Consider the following 14,727-nt stretch of genomic DNA (forward strand, 5'->3'; position numbering starts at 1 on the left):
AATAATCATTATCATCACACCCATTTTGAAATGAGGAAACTAGGGTTTTGTGGGAGAAAGGGAGTGAGGGAGCAGGCAGCGTAAGATATTTGATTTTAAGATCACAGAGACGCTAGTTCTGGGTGATTACAGAGATCAGAGTGTGACCATGGGAGCCAGTGGCCAAGGTGATGTGAAGAGGAGACCAAGGACTGAGGGATCAGGAAGCCACATGGCTACTGAAGTCACCAGGAGGATTGGCAGGACAGGGGCTACTGAGGATGACCAGGAGCCAGGGGCTGAAATCGTCAGTGCATAAGAAGCCATTGGGGGTCAGTGATGAGGAAGGGTAGAAGGTGGTATGGCTGGAGAGCAAAGAAGGAACTTTTGTACAAGCATGGAAGTGGCAGTGCTGTCCCTGCCCCCTGGTCCTATGATGTGAGGGGAGTGGAAAGATGAGAAGCCTTCTGGCAGAGGGCTACAAGAGGAGTCCTGGAGGAGGGTCAAACTTCGATAAAGGCAAAAAAGCAATCTGACTACTCTCTGAGGAAGGAGAGGGTGTAGGAACATTTGTTGACAAAGGGACAGGATTCTAGAGGGCACAGTAGAAAGGGCTGCCAGGAGATGGACAGTGGGAAGGTGAGTGGAAGTTGGGGGGAGAAGCTCAGAACAATATAAGAATGAGTCTGACAGAGAAGTCATTCAGAGGGACTTTCAATTGGGTGGTTCCCCAAATTGGAGAGACAAATTGTAGATAGGGTCATAAGGGAACCTGAGGGGGAAATGGTTCTGGTGTCTGACTCAGACCTGTAAGATTTGAGATGGGGAAGAGCGTGGGAAAGGACAATGATTCTAAACCAAAGCTGGCAGCTCGCTTCCGTGACTTCAGGAAGACTTGAAGTCCAGGTCAGGGTGGGAGGATACGGTGCCAATTACCTCATATACCCGCCTTCTCTAGTGGAGTTGGGACTTCCTGATGACCAGGCAAGAACACCTTTCTCACTCTAGGGAGCCGCTGGAAGTTTTTTGTTGTTGTTTTTGTGTTTTGTTTAACAAGGTTGATGGCAATATGGTGACGTTTGGAATGACCATTCAGACTGCTGGTGTAGAGGACGGATTGCAGAGTGGAAGCAGGGAAACCCATTAAGAAGCTGTTGCACTAGTCCAGGCAAGAAGCTAGGAGGCCTGAACCAGAGAGAGCGAGCAGTGCAGACGGAGAGAAAGGGAAGGGATAGGTAGATACGTTAAGGAGGTATTATTACCAGACTGATGGGAGGTAGGGCATAGGGTAGAGGACAATGCCAAGGTATCTGGCTTAGTTTCCTCTTGTAGTTAGCAGTTCGGATTCTGCGTCTCTCCCTAGGCTTTTGTGAGGATGAAGTGATGTGATGGACAGGAAAGTGCTTTGGAAATGGCAAATCTCGGTACCCATCATCATCTACTTTATCATCAAAGCTCTCTGATCACCTAGAAAGTTCCGTCTGCGGAACGAGGCGTGAGGACTAAGATAAATCACATAGAGCTCTGGCCTGGTCACTCAGTTGGTTAGAGCATCTCCCTACACATACAAGAAGCAACCAATGAATGCATAAGTAAGTGGAACAACGAATCGGTGTTTCTCTCATCCTCCCTCTCCCTCTCTCTAATCAATAAATTAAAAAGCATTAAAAAGGATAAATCACGATAGTCACTCTGATATTAGGGAGCTCAGGGCCCCCAAGATACGTGGACACCTGTGGGCAACAGGGGTGGGGCGGGGCTAACACGAACCCCGCCCCTGGGCGGGGCGGGGGTGGGGCCTGGACGGGGCCGTCGCTGTAGCCGGAGCCTCAGCCCCAAGTCCGGGTGGTGGGGACCTGACCAGACCCGCTCGGACCTGCACCGCCCTGCTCCGCGAACCCGCTGCACCTTCCGCTGCCTGCTGCCGGGTGGGCCGTCCCGCTGAGCTTTTGGGGAGCAAAACTGCTCTCCCGCACCCGGAGTCCCAGGTAAGGGGCGCGGCCCCGGCGCCCCGCCCGGGAGGACCAGGGACCGCTCCTTGGCGTGGGGCGCGGAGAAGCAGCTCGGGGCAGCGCAGGGGACACGGAGGAGAAGGGGGTGGGGAGGCCCTAAGAAAGGGGCACCGCCGCAGTGAAGGGGCGCGTAGCCTGAGGAGGGGGCGCTGAGAGAGGGTCTACCCGGACCGACCGTGAGGGCCGCAAGGGGAGCCCCGATGGCGGCGGGGGGCGGGGGTGCAGCAAGGAGTGCAGGGGCAAGAAAGGGGGGTGCAGGGGCTAGGGGAAATGGTGAACGGCCGCTGGAGCGCAGTGAGGGGAAAACGGAGGGCGTTGGGGGCGGGGAGCTGTGAGCAGAGAGAGCTGGAGGGGGGGGGGGGGGGGGGCAGTGCGAGCAGAGGGTACCAGGCAGCGGAGGGGCGGTGAAGGGGGTCCTGAAGCCGGAGGATTGAGAGGAGCGAGGGCTAGGGGAGGCGTGGAGGTGCCCAGCTCAGGGGAGGGGACTGGCCGGCGGGGGCCGTTTGGAGCTGGAGAGGAGAGAGGTGAGGAGGGTAGGGGGCTCTGGGCAGGGCAGGGTTTCTGGTCGGGGACCGGGGATTTGAGTATGGGGAGCGGGGAGCTGCGGAGCCTGCCCAGCTGGATACAGGCAAGGCGGGTAACCTGAGTCGGGGCGAAGGTTGGGCTTGGAGGTGGGAAGTCTGGAAGAATGGGAAGGTGGGACCTCGGGCTGCTGTACCCGGCCTGCGGAGGAGAGGGTGGGGAGCTGCTGGAGGGAGCGGGGAGCGGCCTTGGATTTGGGTAGGGGGCACCTGAGTTCCGGTCAGAGGTGAGGGGTGGAGAAGCACTGCCCTAGGGCCGGGGGCCGGGGGCTGAGTGGAGGAACAGTCAGGGAACTTGGAGAGTTTAGGGTGGTGGGCGCGCTGGGTCAGGCTGGGGAGGAGGTATGAGAGTGCAAAGATGATGGGGGGGGGGGCGGGGACCAGAGTGGAGTCCATGGCACCCAGGCTCTCAGAAGACTGCGAAGGGGACCCAGACACTGGACCCCATTACACTGCCACCTGTGATCAGAGACAAGACGAAGAGAACCACGGACAGAAAAATTCACCCACAGGCTGACGATTTGGGAGTCCAAGTGTGAGAAGAGACTTTTAGGAGAGCCGGGCAGCAGCCTCTGGAAGCTACTAGAAATGTGGAGGGAGATGGGAGGAAGGCAGGGCCCTCCATCCCAATTTCTCAGAATCCAGATGGAAAAGGGTGGGGGATAGTAAATGACATTAGGGGTGTGTGTGTGTGTGTGTGTGTGTGTGTGTGTGTGTGTGTGAGTACAGGTGGATGCCCACCTGTTCTGTGCCTATAAAGGGTAGAAAACAATGGAAGTCCCTGAAAAGCCCTGTCTGTGGTAGTAGAAGCCCTGGTGCTGTGTGAGCCAGAGGAGAGACATTCTGTTAGCGGACGATGGGCCAGGGATGATTTTCTCATCATGAAGGATTTAGCTAGTAGTGGAATAAAGTATGTTCCTGTCAGAGGAAACAGTATGAGAGAAGGCAAGATTCGAAAATGATCTCTAGCCCAAGAGATAAATCTCCACTTTCTTAAGGATTGTGATATGAAGGGAGGCATCAGTAACCTGTATATAGGATGTTTAAAAAGGTTTCCCCTCTAAGCTTGAACTGCTTACGGTTCCTCTCCAGCTCCCCAGAGTGTAGCACAGGGCCTGGCTCGCAGCACGTGCTCAGTGAACGTTGACTGAATGAATAACTGAGCTGTGGTTGTACGAGTGCCTCAATTTCTTTATCCACCCCCAAGAATTGTTGTGAAGATCATATATGATAATGTGGGGGGGGGGGGAGAAGAGCTTTCATAAACTATAAAGCACTGTACAAAAGAGAAAGGCCACTGATGTTATTATACAAGTGTGCCTACGTTCTGTCAGTGACCACACCCATGGCTCTCTGTCTCCAGTCTGGAGAAAGAAGGAAGTGAACGTTTTCCAATCTTTTTTTTTTTATGCAAGATAGAATGTGTTGAGAACACCTGGGATTTAGTAGATGCTCAAAAAATGGTAGCTGTTTCTGTGGGGAAACAATGAGGAGGTAGGCTGGCTGGTGGTGATGAGTTGTCAGTGGGGAATGACCTAAAGAAAGGCAGAATTAGAAAAATTAGTAGAGTATGGCTTCAGGGAGGAGGTTACCTATACTAGGGTGAGGTCCACATGCGGCCAACTCCCTCTTTATTCCTCATTGATAAAAGTTCCCAAATAGGAGCACCTCTTATATGTCATATCCTATCTAGATGCTTTTCCAACATTGACTACAGTCTTCCCAATAATGCTTATACAAATGAGGAAACTGTGTCTTAGTCATGTGAGATTTCTTGCCAAGATCTCACAGATAATAAATGATAGACACGGAAACCGAATCTAGTTTGTTTGGCTTGGAACCTAGGCTATTTCCACTACCCAGGATGACCTGATTAAAAAAAAACAAAACATGAAGCACATAGACAAAAAAATAAAAATAAAATAAAATAAGGGTTTTTATAAAGCACTCTCCCATAGACCGGTTTTAGTTCTTACAACAGTTTGCCAGGGAGTCATTTTATTAACTCATTTTATAGATGAGGAAACTGAGGCCCAGGGTGTGATCTGCCTAAGGCTACACAACTGCTGAGAGAGCAAAGGCTCAACCCAGGTCTCCTGACTCAATCGTATGCTTTTTCCATCAGGAGAGTTCATCTATTCACTGCGTGTATTGAATTGACCCCCTCTTGCTGGATTTTAGGGCCCTCTTTTCCTCCCCCTCCCTTTTCCCTTTCTTGGCTGAAGTTGGCTTCTTCTTAGGTGTTTATTTCTGCGGCCTATCAGACTGGACACATTATTTGTTTCTCACACCAATTCTTAGAGGAGCCATTTTCTTCATTCCCTAGCCAGGAACCAGGGATGACTTCCCAGATGGTCCCTGGGCCTTCCTTCATCTATATTTCTTGTCACGGAGACAGTGAGCTACCAGGCGCTGTCATTTATGTAACTGTCACAAAAGAGGGAAGATGTGTTTGATCCTTATCCCACCAGTGTGGTTCTGCATGCGCCCGTGTGCAGTGACCTGTCTGCTTCGATCTGCCTCGGGCAGATGCTCGCTAGGATGCTTTTTATCTCTCTTCCAAGTATCTGGGTAGCCCCATCTTGAAAAGATCCCCTTGGGGGCTTACATCTGAACGTCCCTTCCAACTGAACCTCTCTGCCCTCTGCCTCTTCCTGATCTCACACTACCTACTGGGAAAGCTACGCTGTGTGCACATAAACAGCGTGGCAAATGCTAGGATAGAGATGCTCAGGGCGCTGGGAATGCTTCTTTTTTTAAAAAATATATTTTTATTGATTTCAGAGAGGAAAGGAAAGGCAGGGAGAGATAGAAACATCAGTGATGAGAGGGAATCATTGATCGGCTGCCTCCTGCACACCCCATACAGAGGATGGAGCCCACAACCTGGGCATGTGCCCTGACCGAGAACTAAACCATGACCTCCTGGTTCCTAGGTTGATGCTCAAGCACTGAGCAACACCAGCCGGGCCGGGGATCCTTCTTTATTCACTCTAAAATTGTTGCAGTTTTTTCCCCCCTCTAAGTCCAGTCCAATCTGGGAGTCATTAGATAATGGAAGTTCTGGTCACAACGTTCTGGTCACAACTTGCTATGTGACTTTGGACAAATCCCTTCTCTTTGTGGAGCCTCAATTTTTGACCTGTGAAATGAAGGGGAGTGGATCAGGCAGGAATGGAAACTGTTTTTTACTCTTGCCTAGCTCCTTACTCTCACACCTGTGGCAGGCGTAGCTAATAAAGGCTGATTCTACATGAGGCCACATGCAGTTTTCTCTACACAGTGAAACACACTTATATACATTCTCTTGTTTAAAATTTACAGCAGCCTTGCAAGGTAGGTAATATCATCATGTCATAGATGAGGACACTGAAGCGCAGAGTTTAAGTGACTTACCCAAGTTCATACATTTATATTGAGCTACTGGGAAAGCTGGGCCAGGAGCTAGGCTTTTTGTTATGATATAGCCGCCACTCCGAAATTCCTTCTAATTCCAGGTATCTAAGAGTGTAAATAGCTGCATCAGAAAAATGAAGACCGATAATATAACACTTACATTGATAGTCTGGCACATGGCAAATGCTCACTAAACGTTTATTGAAAGGAATAATATGCCCTAAGGATTTGCTATAGATCCAGTATTGGCAGGTGTAAGGATGGATACAACTCAGCTTATTCCAGGAAAAGAAGGCAGATAGTTAATTGTAAAACAAGCTCAAATAATGTAGCCCAGATCAGGGAGAGGGCAGTTGAATAAGATTTGACTGCAGAGGTAAATTAAAGGGGCCAGTGAAATAATATTTATTGAGTACCTCACATGGGCCAGGAAATTATGCCAGATTACTTACATATTTGCACCACAGGTCTGTGAAATAGGTGGTATTTTCTCTATTTTAAGGTAAAAATACTGTGGCTTAGAGAGGCCGCATGATTTGTCCAAGAATTCAGCTGAGGAGTAGGCCTGGCATAATGAACTTTCCCATAACACTGCTGCATGGTACTAGGTCTAGGCTCAGCCGGTAGCTATGAGGCTTGGGCAAATCCTCCTAATTTCTGGCTCTCAGTTTCCTTCTTGATCAAATGGAAATAATAATTTTGTAATTTCAATTTTATCTCCCAGGTTTATTTAGAGGATAAAATAAAGGACATGAAATTGAGGTATAGATCATTTCTGTGTTTTAGCAAAATTGCTCTTTGACCAGCAGTTCCACTTCTAAGATAGTTTCTGAGGAAATAAACAGGAAATTGAACAAGTATTTATGTAAAGAAATGGTCACTGTGGTTTAATCTATATATATATATAAAAGCCTCAGTGACTGAATGACCGATCACTATGACACACACTGACCACCAGGGGGCAGACGCTCAATGCAGGAGCTGCCCCCTGGTGGTCAGTGCACTCTCACAGTCAACCTCCCATGGCCCCGATTGGTCCGATCACTGGCCAGGCTGAGGGACCCACCCGTTAACGAATTCATGCACCAGGCCTCTAGTTTATAATAATTAAGAATATAAAAATAACAAATATACAACATTAAAGAATTGGTCATATGACACATCCTTAGATGTAATATAATGTAGTAGCTAATTGAAATAATATTTATGAAGAGTTTTAAAAGTCTAGTAAAATATGACAATGTTAAGTGAAAAGGAGCAGGGTACAAAACTAATGAAAATATTATCTTAGCTGTTAAAATGTGCATAGAAAATATAAAGTGGAATATGTTTAGTATGTTATCATTATATACAGATAAAAATATAAACAGACCTCTATGCTTATATTTACAAAGACTATCTCTTAAGGATTAATGAATTGGTAACATGTTTGCTGTTGGGAAGAGGAACCAGAGATTGGGAATCACGGGTGGGAGGTTGTTTTTTTAAAAATTTTTTTCTCTTTATTGATGAAGGCTGATTCTACATGAGGCCACATGTAGTGGCCTTATTCCCCCATTTCCCCCCCCTCCCCCCAAAGTGAGAGTTTTTTGTTGTTGTTTGTTTTTTTCATTGTAAACCTGTAGATTCCATATTACTTATTTTTATGCTAAAAATTAAGAAAATAATGCAAACTGCAGATGGTGATAAAGTAGTACTTAGAAGTAGTAAAAGTTTGTTTGAATTATTTTCAATGTGTGTATTACTTTTTAAATTAACAAATAAGATATAACTTAAAATAGATGGCATTTTATTGCATGAGAAATAAGGGAGGAAATACACTTAACACGTTAACAATGACAGTTCCTGAATGGAGGGGATGTCTGGTCATTTAAAAATTTCTCTTTATACTTTTAAGCTCTTTTATAAATTTTTACACTTTCCAAATTGGAATTTTCTCTTGTAAATAAAGTTGGCTGGCAGCCGAGCAGAGGATAGTGTGAGGGCATTGTGGTTGCTTCCCTTGTTTTAGATAGAAAAAGCATAATTCCTTTGCCAATTCTTAAAATAGGTTCTGCATCTTGTACCATGAACAACTGAAAAGTTAGGGCTATGAGACAGTTTAAGCACCCTCCCCTCCAATATCACTTTCTTCTTCCATGTAAATGCTCTGCCTCCAGTTGCCAGGGGTCCAGGGAATGTTCTATGCCTGCTTAGTGAGCCTTGCCATGGAGCAGATTGATACAGGAAATGTGGCTGCGGGTCTCAGATAAAGGCTTGAGAGCTGGGAGAAAAGAGAGGAAAGAACAGAGGCCACCACATAATGAAGTATTATTAAAGGGCTGCCAATAAATTATCCCACGTATTTGTCTGACCTTTCTTCAGGAGAGCTTTATTTAACCTTACAACTCACTGGAGAGGCTCATAGAAATAAATCCACCAGTCTCACTCCCTTTCTTTTCCTTTGGGGAAAAAAAAGCAGGAATTCCTAAAGAGAGTGACACCTGAACATTACCTCACATTAGGGCTGTCTTCCCACCGTCCCCTGACTACTCACTCAACATGTCTGAGTACCCAGCGCTGAACACAAAAGGAGATTACATAGGGAGAAGCCGGGTACCTACAGCTGGTAAAATGTAGAAAAAGCAATTAAACACTCAAAGATGATGGGACCAAGTGCTGGATTATAAAGACCAGATTCAAGTGTTCAAGAAAAGGGGAGGATGGGTGGCAGGTCTGAGAGGGCTGGGGTCTCAGGGAAGCCCTGGCATGTAATAAATACTTGCTGAATGAATGAATGAATGAATGAGTCAATAAACAAAGGATCTATGTTTTGAAGGATTTGGAATAAGAATGACTTATGTTCACACCTGTGTGGAGTTTACCAGTTTATTAAGGTCTTACTCATTGTTATCTTATTTGAGTCCTATAACAGCTCTGTGAGGGAAGCAGGGCAGAAATTGTTCTCCCATTTTCCAGATGATGAGATTAGGCCCCAGAGTGAGGACATGACTCTTATTAATTCAGGGCACACTTACTTAGTGCTGATCATGTACTAGGACTTGTGCTAGAAGCTAGAGAGGCAGAAATGAAGTACTTTAAGTCTCAGATGTTTGGTCTAAAGGAGGAGCTAGAATAGTACAGTAAACCGTTCTGAAATAGTATAAAGTGCTGTTAGAGTGCTCTGGAAGTACAGGGCAGGAGTGCATGTCCCTGCCATGCACGGGTAGGGGAGACTTCATTGGATCTACAAGGGTGAGCAGGAGTTTATTAGGAGAAGACTTGTCTAGGCAGAAAGAAAGAATACATGTCTAATGGGACAAAAGCAAGACATATTGCATGTTTGGAGTAAAGTGTGTAATCTGGTATAAAGTTGCACAGGTTGGTAGGGAGAAGACTTAGGGGAAGATAAAGTTTAGAGAGTTTATTCGCTGGTTCTTTGTCAAGTTGAACAGATTTGTCTTGATCTTCAGAGCTGTGAGGAGCCATAAACGCTTTTGAAATGGGAATGATAGCCTTATACAGGGTCTTTCCTGGAATGTTCATGTATATTCTGTTTTAGCTTCTCCCCCATCTTACCTCCCCCCCCAAAAAAAACACACAAAACAACAACAAAAAACTCAGCTCAGGAGCTGCCTCTCATAGGAGACTCTCCTTGACCACCATTCCTCCAGGTTCGATTAGATGCTTCTTGTGGGCTTCCTTAGCCAAGACTTTCCTACCGCTTTGTTACTATGAGTTTATGTGATTTTTTTTACTCTAATCTGTGGCCATTCAGAGGGTAGACACCATGTCTGATTCATATTTGTATTCCCCATGCCCAGCACAGGGTTTGACCCAGAGCAGTGTGCTCAGTAAATATTTGCTGAGGGAATGAATGGGAGGAGTTGGGTTCCACCCAATCCTGAGACAACATTGGGACAGGTGCAGTGATGGGGTGATTCTGCGTTGTATGTATTTCCTCAGTGATGCTGGGGTGGGGAATGAGTATGTGAATGGCGGAGTGACCATTAAAAGGTTGGTGACACTAGAGATGTGCTCCTGAGTGACCACAGGTCTCTCCTGCAGATGGCTTCAGTGACCGATAGTAAAGCCGGGGTCAAAGATGCCTCCGACCAGAATTTTGACTACATGTTTAAACTGCTCATCATCGGCAACAGCAGCGTTGGCAAAACCTCCTTCCTCTTCCGCTATGCTGATGACACCTTCACCCCAGCCTTCGTCAGCACTGTGGGCATCGACTTCAAGGTGAAGACAGTCTACCGCAATGAGAAGCGAGTGAAGCTGCAGATCTGGGTGAGTCCTAGGCGTCTTGGGCAGGATTGTCCTGACGGGGGACTAGTCTGCTAGTACCAGGGCTAGGGGATGGGGCCGGTTTGGAACTTCTGGGTCTTACAGCACCAGACACTAATGCTGTGGCTGGTCTTGCCCCTGGAGTGCCCCTTGCTGGTTTTATACAAGTTTGCTCTCCTCTGGGGGCTCAGTTGTTTCTGCTGCTTAACTATCCAAGAGGCTTTATTCTGGCCTGTATCAATAGTGACAGAATCTGGGCTTTGGAGCTGGCATCTACATCGTAGGGCTATGGGTGCTTATATAGTTCCTGGAACATAGTTAATGCACAATAAATGTTAGCTATTGTATCCATAATCTACCACTGCATAACAAATCACTTCAAAACTTGATGGCTTAAAACAGCAATAATAATAATTCATTACTGCACAGTTTTTGTGACTTGAACGTTTAAGAGTTTCTGGCTTATGGCCTCTTATGAGCTTGCAGCCAGATGTCAGCTTAGATAGCAGTCATCAGAAGGCTTGAGGGGGGGGGATTGGAGGATTCCTTTCAAAGGTGGCTCACTCACATGTGTGGTACTGGCCTGTTAGAAGGCCTTAGTTCATTCCCAGGTGGCTCTCTCCACAGAGCTGCTTAAGTCTCTTCATGGCACGGCAGCTGGCTTCCCCAGCTCTTGGAAAGATCCAAGAAATCTAAGAGGAAGTGGCAATGTCTCTTATTGCTCAGCCTTAAAGTATTCTATTGGTCACTGATTCAATGTAGAAGGAAACTATACAATGGTATGAATCCTGGGAGGTGAGGATCATGGGGGACCGTCTTGTTAGCTGGCCATCACAGCTACTATTATTGGTGCTCACCAGTGGTACTAATGAAATATATATATATATATATAGTTGAGATGATATAGCAACATGTAGATCATATACTTTGCAATAAGGAATTAGCATTGAGATTAGAAATTTTGAACATTTGTGATTTTAAGTATTCAAAACATGTATTATTTATTATTCAACTTGTTAAATGTACATTAATACATAGTACATATATCTTATTGGTATAGTCTGTATACAGTACTTTTCTTTTTATAAATTATTTTAATATATTAATATTACCTTATAACTAACCCCAAGAGGTAGGTATTATTTTAATACACTCCTATTTTACAGAAGGAAAAATATTCAGTTTCAGAGAATATTAGCTTGCCTTAGGTTGACCACACAGCTATAAAGTGGGATTCCAGCTTAGATCTTCTGAATCTAAATTATGTGATCTTTTCTCTACACTGTTGAGAAGCACATTAGACCTTATAGAACCTATATTTCCATGTATGACAATGTTAAGTATTAATTTATATAGAGATAAAAGTTTATTTTGTTCACTTTGTCTCTATTAAAAGCGTTGAAGAAACATAAATCATTGGAAATGTCAGAAGCTCTACAGACCATTTAGTTAATTGGTTTTAGAAGTGGGGTCTCCAGATCAACAGCGTCAGCATCATCTGGGAATTTGTTAGAAATGCAGATTCTCGGGCCCCTCTTCCGATCCACTGAATCTGAAACTCTGGGGTATGGCCCAATAACCTATATAGTAAAAGCCTAAGTGACCATTATGACGGAATGACCTGAACGACCAGTTGCTATGATGCGCAGTGTGGTCAGTGTGCTCTCACAGGGGGAGTGCCGCTCAGCCAGAAGCCAGGCTCACGGCTGGCAAGTGCAGCGGCGGTGGCGGGAGCCTCTCCCACCTCCCCAGCAGTGCTAAGGAGCAGCGAGCTGAGCAGTAAGGAACAGTGAGCAGGTGGGCGGTAAGGAGCGAGGGGTCCCAGACTGCGAGAGGGATGTCGACTGCTGGCTTAGGCAGACATCCCCTGAGGGGTCCTGGACTGAGGGACCCCCCCCCCCCTTCTAGTGCACGAATTTCATGCACCGGGACTCTAGTCTGTGTTATAACAAACCTTCCAGGTGGTTTTTGAGGCAGGCCAAAATTGAAGAATCACTGATCTAGTTTACCTCATGGTGAGAATCAATAAGCATTTATTAAGTACCTATTATGTGCCAAGTGCTTCTGCTATGTTATCTGACATTTTCTTTGCAGCCAACACACGGCAGGGTGGGGTGTGTGAGAACACAGGATATTTGGGGCATGGTGAGCAAGACAGTTTAACTAGAGCAAAGCTTTGAAAGAGCAGGGATGGGGTGCCAAGTTAAATTTTCTGGAGAGGCTATCAGACGGCACAACAAACAGAAGGTTCTTGCCATGGGTCAGAGGGTAAGTGATTGATGACTCCTTAGGGAGCTGAAGAAACTACTAGAGTTTACTTTGTCTATGAAGAGAAAGTAAAAGATACTAACATTTACTATATAGATTGACAAAGATGTCTTCATTTGATCTCCACTTTAGACAGTCACATAGTCTACACTCAAAAGACCTTTAGGTAGGAATAGACATTCTGCCCTTCTAAGGGGTTGGCAGTGGTGACTCCCTCACTCTTCATTCATTTTTAGTCCATCGTGAGCTTCTGCCGTTTTCCTGTGCCTGGTTAAGTGGATTTATTGATTTTACTACCTAATTTTAACTAAATGGACCCACAATGGATATGTGGCTTTAAAACAGTCCTGCAAAGAAACCTCTGGTTGAAGACTGCACTAATTATAGTGAGCCCACATGAGCACAGAAAATGGCTGCAGTGATATTTCTCTGACTCCTAGCACAAGTTCATTGTCAGCCATGTTTTGAGGTAAAATCAGTGATGATCTAATTAGATTTGACATAGTCAATCACATTGCTTTTGCTAAAAAAAAAAAAAAAACCACACACAAAAAAATGAGGAAAGGGTTTTCTTGGTGTGTGTATGCATATGTGCTTTTCTGTAAAAACGTTTTCTGAACTGTTCATAAATACACTAAAATTTAAGCATTTAAATAGTATTTATGTCATTGTATGTATTTTAACATCTTTTGTGTACAGAAGTATATATGTGTGATTTAAGTAAATATACAAATATTGTGGGTGCTGTGCCTACATTTTTCTTACTTAATAGGGGTATAAATTTGGAGACAATTACCATAGGCATTGGGAAGCCATAGATGGGTTTTAACAAGGTTAGATTTGCACTTTAGAAAAAATCTCTGGTTTCAGTTTGGAGGGTAGATGGGAGGGAAGCAAAGAAACTAGTGGTTTGGGTAAGTTATAAGGGCTTGAGCTAAGTCTATTAGCTTCCTTGGGCTGCCATAACAAAAAAACACAGACTAGATGGCTTAGACAACAGAAATTTATTTTCTCACAGTTCTGGAGACTGGAAGTCCAATATCACGGTGCCAGCAGGGTTGATGTCTGGCAAGAGGACAGCTGCCTTCTTGCTGTGTGCTCACGTGGCCTTTCCTTGGTGTGTACACATGGAGAGAGAGTGAGGGAGCTCTTTTCATAAGGACACTAATCCTATTAGATCAGGGCCCTAACTTTATGACCTCAATTAACCTTAATTACTTCCTTAGAGTACCTATCTCCAAATATAGCCACACTGGTGGTCAGGGCTTTAATATGTGAATTTTGGGAGGATACAAACATTTGGTACATAACACTAAGATAAAAATGACATAAGAGTTGGAAGTGAGGATAGAGATTTAGGACTAGAATTTATGGAATTTGATGATTAATTAATTGTATAGGGAGAGGAAGAAATACATATCTACTCATATATATTTACTTTTGTAAACAAGATTTCTGTAATTTTTTTTTTTTTTAAGCAGTGTGAGCTTTGGTAAGTTACTTTACTTCTGTGAATAAATAACATCTTCAGCGGTAAAAGCCTGGCAGGCTTGTTGGGGGATCTAAATGTGGTAACAGTATTAGGAACACAATAAAATTTAGGTTCCTTTCTTTCTCTGCTCTTGATCCACATGCAAAGGGTGACTGGGCCCCTCCCAAGGTTTCCCGACGTGGTTCTAGGAGTGCTGGAACAGCATTCAGGGACTCACTAGCACAGTATGAAGCATTCATTTAAATTTCTCCAGTCCATTTGATCTCTCCCAAGGGATTTCAGAAAACCATAGTCAGGGTGGAAGGTGGAGAGGGACAAAGAGGAGGTCTGAGCGTCGTTGAGCAGGACCATTCACAAAAGGAGTTTCTATCATATCTGGGGGGTATTGGGTGATGAAGCCATTGGGTAGTGCCTTGTTCTCTGGGGTCTCTCCCCACCTAGGGTCCCGAGAGCCCCCTCTGTATCCTGGGAGTTTAATTATTGTGAATCAGAGGAGAGAATTATACTGGGGAGGTGGAGGTAGGGGAGAAGTCTTATTAATAGCAAATGAGAGCAGGAACAGGTGTGAAGGGAGGGAGACTTGGAAGCTCCACAGCAACAAACCTGACTAGAGGCCACTTACTGCTGGGTGCTGGTTGCCAAGCAACCCCTGGAGACCTGTGGGAAGAGAAGAGCGGCAGAGGGCCTTTCACTGCCTCTATGTGAGGCCCATTGCAGGGGCTATTGT

The 14,727-nt window shown here is 45.3% G+C and overlaps 1 protein-coding gene across 2 annotated transcripts in view; it reads left to right on the plus strand.

The window, feature by feature from the left end:
- The first annotated feature begins 1,838 nt into the window (after positions 1 to 1,838).
- The window catches only part of RAB3B (RAB3B, member RAS oncogene family), a 70,100-nt gene continuing 57,211 nt past the window's right edge, over positions 1,839 to 14,727 (plus strand). Inside the window, exons 1-2 of one of the 2 annotated variants that reach the window (XM_008139315.3) lie at positions 1,839 to 1,967; positions 10,016 to 10,243. In XM_008139315.3, coding sequence (XP_008137537.1) covers positions 10,016 to 10,243 — 228 coding nt within the window. In that variant the 5' untranslated portion in view covers positions 1,839 to 1,967. The remainder of the gene's footprint in view (positions 1,968 to 10,015; positions 10,244 to 14,727) is intronic. The other variant, XM_054721424.1, reaches the window with a different exon arrangement.

The sequence above is a fragment of the Eptesicus fuscus genome, chromosome 9, assembly GCF_027574615.1.
Source record: "Eptesicus fuscus isolate TK198812 chromosome 9, DD_ASM_mEF_20220401, whole genome shotgun sequence".
NCBI classification, from domain to species: domain Eukaryota; kingdom Metazoa; phylum Chordata; class Mammalia; order Chiroptera; family Vespertilionidae; genus Eptesicus; species Eptesicus fuscus.